The sequence below is a fragment of the Alligator mississippiensis genome, chromosome 13, assembly GCF_030867095.1.
Source record: "Alligator mississippiensis isolate rAllMis1 chromosome 13, rAllMis1, whole genome shotgun sequence".
NCBI classification, from domain to species: domain Eukaryota; kingdom Metazoa; phylum Chordata; order Crocodylia; family Alligatoridae; genus Alligator; species Alligator mississippiensis.
The window spans coordinates 52,801,156-52,813,294 of NC_081836.1; the positions used below are offsets into that span (position 1 = coordinate 52,801,156).

The 12,139-nt window shown below is 44.8% G+C and overlaps 1 protein-coding gene across 1 annotated transcript in view; it reads left to right on the top strand.

Moving 5' to 3' along the window:
* Positions 1–12,139, top strand: part of FOXK1 (forkhead box K1) — a 62,347-nt gene that overhangs the window by 23,630 nt on the left and 26,578 nt on the right. Inside the window, exon 2 of the mRNA XM_006265962.4 lies at positions 6,060–6,257. Within this exon, the coding sequence (XP_006266024.3) occupies positions 6,060–6,257 (198 nt within the window). The remainder of the gene's footprint in view (positions 1–6,059; positions 6,258–12,139) is intronic.

Consider the following 12,139-nt stretch of genomic DNA (forward strand, 5'->3'; position numbering starts at 1 on the left):
CCCCAGGGTCCTATTCACTGCACTGGCTGGGCAGCAGCTGCCCCTGCCCCACTCCCTCCCTCACTGTGGGGGCCTTGATCTGTCCTGCCCCCCCCCCCCATGAACATGGCGTTTATCAGTGACATTATCATCCAAAAAACGCTGATTGCTGATAATTTTAACTTTTCTTGGTATCGGTGCCGACCTGATATGCAGCTGATGTATTGGTGCACCTCTAGTACTTACGTATGTTTGTAAAGGATGTTGTAGACGATCCCTGCATGTTTGATTCAGGATGCAGACGTGGGTATTCTAGGGATCAGCCTACAGTATAAGACGTCTCCACATCAGCCTCCTAGCAAAGTACTGGGTATCTCAAGATAACTGGCAATGAACCTGACAAAATCTAATGAAGGTAAACTCTTGTTTAATAATCCCACAGATTTGTCTGGCACACCACACATGGAGATAAGACAGCAACCTGCTGAGAGCAGTTGGGCTTTTTGAGAGTCCCCAAAAGTGCGTCATATAAAACGTGGCCCCTTCCCCACCCCAACTTGGTGCCGCTGTGATATTCTGATGGCAATAGTGCCAGAGCTTTCATTATTGTAAAACATGGGGTGGGGGCATATTTCATGATGAGATGATGGGTAAAAGATGCTTCCTAGCTAGTGATGAGAGTAATGTGCAATGCACCTACAACATAAGTTTTATTCTTTGCTGTGTACAATAAACTTTAGTTTCCCTCTCATTAGAATATAAGACATGCAGTGCTTTCTCTTCTTTTTCTCTCTCTCAGATCTTTCAAAGTCTGTGTTGCATTTATTTCATTATTGGGCTTTTCCTATGTTGAACATCTAGAAATAAAAAACATGAATAATTCTAGTCTATACTTCCAAATATTATTTCCTGTCCTTTTTAAAATCTCTTTTTCCTGGTACGTAGCAGATCTTAACAGAAGTTATTGGGAGATGCACAGTGATCTCTTTACAAAGAAGCTAATGGCGACAGTATTCTTTTTTTTTCTTGTTAGGACTGTATTTTGGCTAATGCATATTAGTTTCTTCCACGTGTATGAATAGCGGACACTTTGGGAGAGGCCATTCCTCTGATTTTTACGTAGAATTACTCAGTGGGGAAACTTTTCAGTGGCTTCTTTGCCTTGTAACCATTTTCTCTGCCGTCTGGCTCAAGGAGGGGGACAATGTTTATGTAAAGTCTAGTGTTTCCTAGCATTTTATTTTCAGACCTTACGTACATGAAATGCTTGTGGTCACCATGACTGGTTCACCACATGAAGTTGCCTAATCACATGTATGCTGTGTTGTCAGGGTGAGGGGAGCGGCTAGGAAATCTTAGAAAAAGCCGCTTGTCTCTTTTGTTTATTGATGCCAGAAGCCTTTCTGTGATGGTAGATTGTATCCCTCTGTATCCTGCCTTGAGTAGCAGAGCTGTAGCTCTGAGATTTGCCATGTGTTAGACAGTGAGCAATCGCTTTTCCTTGGCTTATACGCTGTGCCCATGCTTTTGCAAGACCAGTTGTTTCTGCAGATCATATAGTGACACAGATCACCTGGGAATTTCAGAGGTGTCAGAAGAGCTGGTCTTAGGATGCTGTGAGAATCTCCATCTTCAACACACTTTTATTTTGTGCAGTTTCACTTTCACAAAGTGGCTGTACATTTTCATTTAAAAAAAAGAAAAGAAAAAAGGAAGTAGTAATAACCAAGTATCGGACCATATATAACACAAATCATACTACAACTCCTTTCTAAAAAAGTAATTTTAAAAACCTTTAACTAGAGCAAACAAAGCCCTGAAGCTGTATTGCTCTGTGGTCTGCCCTATTGGCTCTTGCTTTACAGAACCCTAATTTTTCCATATTGATATAGGCTGCCTGCTCTTTCCGGTTCCCTCATTCTGTAGGCTTCCTAAGCTTAGATGTCAGCTTACAGTGGATTTATTTTAGGCGGGGTTGGAGCGTCAATTAGGAGAACATTAGAAAACTCTGGCAAAGAAAGTATGCTCACTTACTGCATAAATAGAAACAGCTTTTGCTGGTGAAAAATTCATGGGGACACATGTATGTTTCTGACAGACAGTTTCTTCTGGGCAGTAGTAACCAGCAGCACACTTATAAGATGGGAAACTCCCTTCTTGAGAGCACGGAGGCAGAAAGGGATCTTGGAGTCATCATTGACTCCAAGATGAACATGGGCCGACAATGTGAGGTCATGGTTGGCAGGGCTAACCGGACCTTATCATGCATCCACAGGTGCATCTCAAGTAGGTCCAAGGAGGTGATCCTCCCCCTCTACGTGACGCTGGTCAGGCCACAGCTGGAGTACTGTGTCCAGTTCTGGGCACCCCACTTCAGGAGGGATGTGGACAACATTGAGAGGGTCCAGAGGAGGGCCATCTGCATGATCCGGGGACAGCAGGACAGACCCTACAGTGAGAGACTACGGGACCTGAACCTGTTCAGCCTTCACAAGAGAAGGCTGAGGGGGGACATGGTGACCATCTATAAACACACTAGGGGGGACCAGAAGGGTTTGGGGGAGACCTTGTTTCCCCCAGCGCCCCCCGGGATAGCAAGGAATAACGGCCACAAGTTGTTGGAGAGTAGGTTTAGATTAGACATCCATAAGAACTACTTCACAGTTAGGGCAGCTAGGATCTGGAACCAGCTTCCAAGGGAAGTGGTGCTGGCTCCTACCCTGGGGGTCTTTAAAAGCGGCTTGATGCCTACCTGACTGGGGTCAGTTGAGCCGTTTTCCTTCTGCCCAGGCAGGGGGTCGGACTTGAAGATCTACAAGGTCCCTTCCGACCCGACTTCTATGATTCTCTAGCTGCTCTTTTGCTGATACAAGTCCATAATGCCAATCAGATTTGCACACTGCTGTGAAACACTGCATCAGGCCTTGTGGATTATCATTATTCTAGTTCAGATAGGCCATGTCCTGATAGTTGATTTGGTTGTTAAACAGAATCAAACCATAATGGCAATTGTGGACAGATGCCTCAAGCCATCTGAGCCTCTTTGGACTGGTGAGGTAGAGGTGGGGAGTGAAGAAAGCTTTCTGTTCAGTGTTGGTCCCATATGCTATGGCTACAGTAGGAAAGTTTATATGAAAAGTTAGTGCAGACTTAGTCTGTGCTAAGTAAAATACATTTATATGTAACTAACACTATTTTTTTTGCAACCAAGTTTTCTGCTGAACTGTTCATCAATACACTAGCAAGGAAATGTGTGTCAGAAGTGGGTGTAGCCTATGGGGTCTACTCCAGCAGAGAGAGGAGTCTGGCTTTCTAAGAATGAATATACAACAGCAAACAGATTGCTTGTTGCTGGCAGTCCAGCCCATCCATCCCTATTCCCTCCCTTCTAGGTTGAGATTCTGGGTGAGTTACTTGACTAAATCTGAATTCTTCTGCTTGAGCCTGACCTGCAGCTATGTTGAGGGGTCCTGTTTTACACACACTGGGCGCATCTTCACAAGACGCTTAATTCCCACTGAACTAATTCTACTGTGCATTAGCACAGCTGGCAAAAGCCATGGTCATGCACTGATGTGCATGATTAGTCCAGCGAGCATTAAGCATCACACACAAAAAACGTTCATCTGCACTAATGCGCAGTAGTGCCGATCAAGGCACATAAAGTTAGTACTTGTTATTACAGGCACTAAACTTAATGCACCGTAATTATAGCGCATTAACAAACATGTAGACACACCCACTTTGTCAAGGAATAGGCCATGCTCTGTAACGCATACAGCATTTACCTCTGATTGCTTAGTAATAATTTCATAAAGGACAAGAGACTTTGTAAAGATTTCCTTTACTTCCAGCCTGAGGTTTTGCAGCCTGAAACTGTGTGTCTCAGAGGAAAGGGTATTGTGCAGGTAACATAAACGGCACTAATAAAACACAGCAGGGAGAAGATCATAGGGTCACCCACAAGGAATCGAGGGGCTAAAAATCATATAATTGGGGTCAGCAAATTCCTCACTCCAAGGCATTTCTGCAGGGAAAGTGTGCCACTGGAATGCATTAGGAGGTGCAGGAACACTGAATGCGCTCCAGATGAGACTGAAGTAGGAAGTCTGGGCTGCAGCAATGCCATGAGACCACGTACAGTTAAACCTGTTGAGATCAGCAGCAGTTTGGAAGCAATAAAGCCTTAGTTAACATGTATTTCTTCATCCTTGTCTCATGTGATGAGATGCATTAGGCATCTGGCTTTGTAATGATGCAGACTTCCCCAACTGTGTGAAAGACAGCTCAGCTCTTCCTCAGTAAGGAGTCGGCAGGGAGGAAAGGCTTAACAGTGTGTTTACTGTCCCTATTCTGTGGTGTTGGGTGTAGAGTTATACTCTTGCTTTCTGTGAGCAAACTCAGCGTACAAAAGCTTAGGACCCTGGGTGTTTCAGCAGCCCTGTTGTGGGTTGATCTTACTGGGTTTTGTTACCAGCAGACACCTTGCAGGGATACAACAGTCTATTGTGTCAAATTGTTCTCTCTCAGCAAATCTGCAGGGGACCATGTCTTGAAAGGTTAGATAAACGTGGCTGGGCTGCATTGCCAATGCTGATTTTTCTCCTCTTTAATGTATTGACAAGTGCAGGTGGCAGGGCTTCTGAAGTGGATTGAATACAATGCAAACCCCTTGCAGTACTTAGCAAAACCATTGTGCTTTCAAGCCATTGAGTGCTGACCAAGCTCACTTGAGAGATGAAATGGGGAGGAGGATGAGCTTCACATGCCTGACTACTAGTCATGCCTGATTCCTGAACAGCCCCCTGGGGAAGGAGCTGATTTCATCTGCTTGGAGATATCAAGGGAAATCTTTGTCACCATTGCGCTGGCATCCAGTTGTTCTCCCTCATCAGTGGAGAAGTACAAACTTAGGTCAGTCGCAGGTGTTCTTGTTGCCACCTAAAGTCCTGTGGTGTTCAACACCCTGTGGCTAGTCCATGCCAGGGCTCTTGTTAGTAAGTGCACAACTTTGGTGCAAGAGTAATTTTTCTCTTTGTAGACAAGGCTATGGGCACTGCTTTGCTGGCCTTTGCCACTCCCTGAGCCTGGTCCCAGCAGATGCAGTCCCTCAGCAATCCATGAGAAGCTTGTATTGACTACACATTATTACCTAATTGGACATACAGGAAGGTGGAATAGAATAGATGACATACTGACTGCTATAACTTGCATGTTGCAGAGCCTGTACATCAAAAAAACCCTTTCTTTTGAGTATAGAAAGCATTGGAGGGTTCACTTCCTCCTAACTTCCATTGCTCTTCTGGGGCTGAATTAAGGCTTGTGTCTAAATATGTGCTACATATAGAGAACTGGTTCTCTCCCCTATTCCCTCTCCCTTTGGACAGCCTAGGTCATAGCTATATAGCTGAATAAGTCTTCTGTTGATCAGAAGTGTGAATGATGGCTGATTAGCATTGCTTCATGAAGTCTTGTGGTTTAATCTGCCTGGTGTGCTGTGGTGTGTGGGATGATCCGTAAGAACTGTTTACGTGTGGTATGTAAGAACTGCTGTCTGGGCCACACATTAAGGTTGTAGGGCTTGTTGCTTGGTATCTGCTTTGTGTGGTTGTATGTTGACTTTGATTCTGTATTTTCAGTAACTTGTACCCTGCTGAGGAAGGCTTCCGTGAAGTATTTGGCAGTGAAGCTTGTAAAATACAAATGGCAAGGACTCTAATCCTAGTGGTTAGAGCAGGAGCCTGGGGATTTGCTGTTTGGGGTTCTAGTTTTTGCTTGGCCTTTGATCAAATACATGGCTGTAGGCAAGTCACTTACCCTTTCCAAGCTTCTGTTGATTTATATGTAGAATGGGTCTAATAACATTTACCTCCCAGGGATGCTGCAGGGCTTCATGAATATTCAAGTAATCTAGTGTTATGCAAAGGAAGACGCTGGAAAGAGAGGTATAGTCTTGCAGTGGTAGTTCATTAGTGCTGTGCAGATTAATTAATGTTTTACGGCAAGTATTTGTTTGTTTCATCCAGCTGGCTTATGCTTAGGACACTGACCCTTTCTCTCTCTTTTCTGTCTCCTTGCAGGTGTACTTTCCGATTTCCTAGCACAGTCATAAAGATCCAGTTCACATCTTTATACCATAAAGAGGAAGTGAAGGAGCAAGCTTCATCCCCTCCACTCCGGCCACTTTACCCTCAAATATCGCCTCTGAAGATCCACATTCCGGAGCCGGATCTCCGGAGTTTGGTCAGCCCCCTGCCGTCCCCTACTGGCACTATCAGGTAAGATGCTGGCGATCCAGGGAGGTGCGACTGAGGATCTTACTTGCCCTCCCATCCTTCCATGTTATCCAGAGTCCATCCATGTTCTCTTGGTGCCGAACCTGGTCAGGCCTGGACTTTTTTATCTGGTATACTCGATGTATGAAATTCCCATTGCAAATAGCTTTAAATGCATATCTGATGTTCCAGATCATGGAAAGCACTTAAAAGTGAACAGAAAAATTCAGTGTGGCTGGAGGATTTGTTTAAGATCCCAAAACACTTGCAGAATAAATACAAAACATTGAGACATAGGCATAGAGTGAAACCAGTCCTGAGGGTCTACTCCATCAAGAGGGCCCTGCTAAATTTGCTTGTGTCGTGTTGCATTATTTATTATTGTATAGTTTATTTTCATTATCTCAGTCATATTTTGTTGATTTGTTTTATTGGATCCAAAGTGATGTGCAGAGTTAGAGCCAAAATAGAGTGGGGGGTAGGGTAGAATCGAAATCAGAAAGGGGGTTGTGGGTAGACATCAGAGTTCTGAGTGTTTTAATATATAGTTCCTGTCCTGTAGTTTATTTTTTTTAAAAAGTACAGGTAGAAATTGGCTGTTTGGGAGATGCAAGAATTCTCATGAAATGGTAGTGTCTCCTTGTTTCTCAGCAAAGCTTATAGTGTAATGAAGTGGGATTTCATAATCCTAAAACTCTATTAATTGGACATAATGTAGTACAGTACATTTACTAGTATAATAGAATGTATCACCTCAAAAAATAAAGACAAAGGCCAAAGTGTATCTGGTGATGCAATAGCCTTGATACTTTTTTTTTTGGTCTGCTTACTCACTGCTTTGTAAAATGAGATAATGCACAACGGAGTCCTGTTTTTTGTGTTAGTGGTGGTTCAATTAGTAATGATAAAATGCATGTGGCTGAGAATATCTTGGGTGTTGTAATGAAGATTGCATTTGACTTGGCATGGGATTGGCAGCATGTTGCTTATGTGGGTTTTCCCCCCCCTTTGCAAAATTGCCTGGATGTTCATTGTAAATATTCTAGGGGCAGGGTGGGGGGCAGGGGGCAGTTGGTAATAGTTGTAGTTTGAGCTCTCTGTTCAGGGAGCACTTCTAGTTTATATTTAACCTCCTCTTTTAGATTAAGCAAGTTACTGGGAAGGGCGATGGTTTCTTTGCCAACATATGGTAGTTTCCATTCAGTCATCCTGTGTCAGGCAGCACACTGTGGTTTATGTTACTAGCAGCGGCTGTATCTCTGGCTCTGGCATATGTCTGCAAGTGATATTTGACTCCACGAGAATGTTTCTGTGCATCAGGCAAAAGTGGAAATAGTAGTGCTGAATCTTGCTCGGTCCCAAACGGGGTGTTTACTAAAGATGATGCATGATTACAGCCATTTGTCTTAGCAAAAGCAAATCCAACAGCGTCTTGAAAAACCTCAAAAGACTTCCTGAGGTTTCGCTGGCTGAATCCCTTTCGTTCTCGAGTTCCTCCTGCTGGTGGGGGCTGGGGGCTGCCGTGTTTGTAAACATCCCTTTTCTGCTGGCGGTCCCCTTCTCTCCCCTCTCACATCCTGTCTTGCATTTCAGGAAATGAGTGAGATCTGGGTAGTCCTGCTGGAGCAGAGATCCCAGGCCTCCCAAACGGGAACCACAGGACAGCCGTCTCCCCGAGCTCTGCGCTCACTTAGGCCGAGGCCAGATGCTGTTGGCTGGGGCAAGGCTCAGCGCTTCGCTCCTATTCCCTTCCTGCGCTGGGAGGTTGTTTTCATTAGCTCAGCTCTCCTCCTCCTCCTCCTCCTCCTCCTCCTCCCCCTCCCTCCAGTATTGACTTTCCTAATTTGGTGTGTGTTTGCCTTGCTCTTCCCTGATTGGTCAGTGGAAAATGGTTGTAGTTGGGAGATCCTAGGTTGGGCTAGTTTCCTTTTTGGAAGGTGTCCCAGTGCCGCCCCCCCCCCGCCCTTCCCTCCTTGCCCTCCTTCTCTGGGGCTGGGTTACTGTACCTGCAGTAACACACACACATGCACACCCTGCTCAAAACAATGTCCCAGCCCTGCCCTGCTGACCCCATCTCTCTTGCTCTTGCCTTTCTGTTTACATTTTAGCCCGCTTCACTCCAGGTTCTCTGTCTCAAGCCTCTGGGTTGTTGTTTTTTTTTTTCCAGCCTACTTATTTTCTCTGAGAAGCTGCACTGCCTCCGAGAGGGAATGAGCTTTAGTTAAACAAAACCAAACCTGCCAACCTCAGCAGCTGCACGGTGCAAGACTCTTTCTCACTTCTAGGAGGAAACGTTTCCACCCTTTGCTTAGTCAGGGGGTACTTTGTCCCTGGGAGCTGCCATTTGTAAACACGTCTGAATCCTATTTAGGAGTTGCATGGCATTAAGTAAGAAGACGCTGGCTGGCAGCATAATCTGGGAGAGGCTGAGACAGCCCCTGGCCTTGTTTCTTCCTTTTGGAGTTCAGATTTCCTTAGAAAAAAACATTGCTGCTGTGTTCAGACAAGTTTGTTGCAAACTATAAAGGCACCACAGAAAAGTCTGGGGTTGGAGGAAGCAGCTTGTCCATACATTCAGGATGGCAGCCACATTCAAGCAGGAACATTTTCAGAGTACTGAAATAACTGTGCGAGAACCACATGCTGGCAGGCTAAATTAATTTCTGTCTGGAGTGTTGTGAGAGCCAGGTATACTTCACATCTCATGCATTTCATTTACCTGTGATGTCAAACCTGCATAGGAAATGTCCCCTTTGGATCATCAGGGGACTTGAGGAAGGGCACTTGATACCTGAAAGCTTGTCCAACCATTCTCTCCACTAAACAGTTGGCTCAATAGATGCGGCCACAAAATTCCTTGCCTCTCTTTTGATAACGGACAAATTACGGTAACCTCCAAACTCCTTCTCTGCACTATCAAAATCTATCCAACTTAAAGGCCTTGGTTATGCTGTAGACTGGTCTCATCCACACACATGCCTTTTTGTTGCACTATAACTAGGGACCTACTTAAATCGTGGCGAGACTAAACAAATTTTGCAATTGATGGTGGCATAAAGAGCAAGCTCCACAGATATTTCCCGGATGTGCTCAGCGGGCTCCTCGGTGCTGGTTGACAGAGGCCCTGGACGACGGGGAGGCTGCCATGTTGTCTGCTGGCTGCCCATTGTGCAGCCATGCCCCTTGGTGCTGATGGGTGAAGAGGCCCTGGCAGGTGAGAGAACAAGGGAGCGGCCACTGTCTTGTCTGCTGCCCCTTGTGCCACCTTGCCAGCTAGCACCTTCCCCCTGGGCTGGGCCACAGCAGCAGTGAGGACCACTGGCCCCCCCATTGGGGAGACAGCTTTTTATTTTTATTAAGATTTTTTTTTTAAGTTGATTTTGTGGACAATCTCTGATTTCATTGTTTCCAAGAAATCCACACAGTCACAAATTGAGTAGACTCTTAAGTATAACTATATTCCCTGGCCCCATGGTGGTGGTTGTTGCATTCCCCCACACCTCCCTTTGTAGACAGATCACTAGATGGGGTCTGTTGCAGACCCCATTTTCCAAATTTCTACATAACATCACTTTGAATATAAATATTTAACATCAATATTTCTGTCCTCAAGCAAGTTGTCCACTGATTTGTTGTTTTGTTCTGGCAAGTCATTTAATCTCTGCTGCAATTCTTTCCTTGTATAAAATTGATGTAGTAATAGGTCCCTTCCAAAGACAGGTTGTAGATTAAATTGTGTTCTGGTTATTCAGACATCAAATGATGTATAAATATATGTATTTCCACAGACAGATTGTGCAAATAAATGGCTGATGTTCCTGGCTTCTTTGATAAGCTTGATAGGGCCCCAGGTACCTCGTATAAGGCTATAACTAGCTTTTTGAACTAGCTTTCAAGGTCATTTTGGATTCAGTCCTAAATAAGGGGTCTTGTTTTCTAAAAGTGAACAGTGAGAAGAGCTGAAGGGCTCCTGGGTTTTAAAATGTGGATTTATACATTGCTCCCTCTCCTTCATACTTCCTCTACTCAAGCACAGGAAGCCATTTTCATCAAGTGAAGAGCTTTGAGACATAGGCAGACAGGCATTTTACAGATGTGTAGTTAATCCACTACTTTCTGCATCTGGACAAAATACTCAGCACCGGTAGGAATCGGGCACAGGGAAGAACCAAAATAGTAGGCCTCTGAGCCACAAACCAGCTAACCTGCTATAGGCCAGTTGTGTCAGCAGACTTCAGCAGGCTTAGGAGCTCCTGCACGTGGTTGATGTTGGGTGGAGACCATGGGCTAGAGGAGAAGGTGCAGATGTGTTACCAGCTGCACAGACACTTCCTCTTCCCTCTGTTTCCCCAGATTAAAGAATTCATTGAAGCCACAATCGGCGTGAGCTCACTTCCCTCTAGAAAGAGAATTGTGGGAACGAGGGCAAGTTATGAAGAGGCTGAATCTTTGCGGGTACTTAACGTTCCCTTCGTGCGGCTTGTTCTATTGCCGTGGGTTTGAGGGGGAGGGTTGTTTCAGTACTCAAGTAGGCAGACCTGTTCTCTGAGAGGGGTCTTTTTCACATCACACTCCAATTTGGTTTGGCAGCTTCCCCTCTTATGGCTGCATTTTTTTTAAACCTGTCTAAAACGTGCAAAAACCTGTCTTTCTTTTGAGCTACATTTGCGAGGCTGGGGAGAGAAAAAGCAGCAGAGCATTCTTGCCCATTGCATCTGATTGGCATAACCTGGAAATGGTGCTTGGCTGTTTTGTGAACCGAGACACTGTACTTTGACCCACCGCTTGCTTATCAGTTGCATTGTTTGGTGCCTTTCCTGAAGGTTCACAGAATGGGTTAGGGCAGTAGGGACCAAACTTTTTCGCCGGCATGCTACAAAACAGCCCTTCGCCATCCCTCGATTCAACTCCTGTCTCTTTCCTCTGCCCTGTCTGCTGCTCTGCTTTTTACTTCCTGCCCTATCTGCTGCTGCTCTGCAACCTATCTCCTTCCTAATCTGCTGTATGCCACATGCCCCTGCCACCTGTCACTCCTACTGCAGGTTGGCTGCCCCGGATTAGGGTACGGTCTTGGATTTTCAGTTGCAGGGAATGGAGTTGCAGGAAAACAAGCCGCCTGCTGTTTGTTGGGGAGAAAAGCAGTGGAAAAGGTTCTCGGTCATAAATGACCATTCTTCCTTTGCACTGAATTGGTAGAAATGAACTGCTCTTGCAGATGGGAGCAAGGCACATTGGCTGCTTGCTTCAGTTCTGCCTTTACTGTGCCCATTTTATGGACAGTGGATTTTACTCTCCAGGATGCCTTTCCCAAACACTGTACACATGAACACAGATTTCTTTCCAACTCTCTTGCAAGCACAGATTCCCAAGTAAGAAAATGCTCATTTAAGAGTCCAAAACAATGTCTGGCCTCAGAGAAGACAGGCAAGAGCTTTAATTACTGAAAATATGACTTGGATAAACATTTGAAAGACTTAAGCTTGAGAAGTTAAGCCAGGAGAAAGGAATGGTGTTAAACACTGGTACAGTACAAATCACCTCATCTGGCTGCCTTTCCTTCTGGGAAAATAATGGCACCAGGTTTGGGAAATGTGTTTATTTCCCAGCTTGCATGTAATCTTTCAGTGTGACCTTAGATAAGCCATTTGACTTTTCTGTTACTTTAATTTTCCCTATGAAATGGGGCTAATACTTCAATAATGACTTTTGTGAGGATTAATTCACATATATATAATTTGCCAAGCATATTACCGTAGGTTCTGTAGAAATGCATCTTGTAGCAGCGCTCTCTAACTGTTGACAGGTTTGGTTTTTAATTAGATGTTAGAAGGTGCTAAACGTGCAGCTGTCTTCTGGCATATTTAAGTAGTCCACAAGTGAATCCA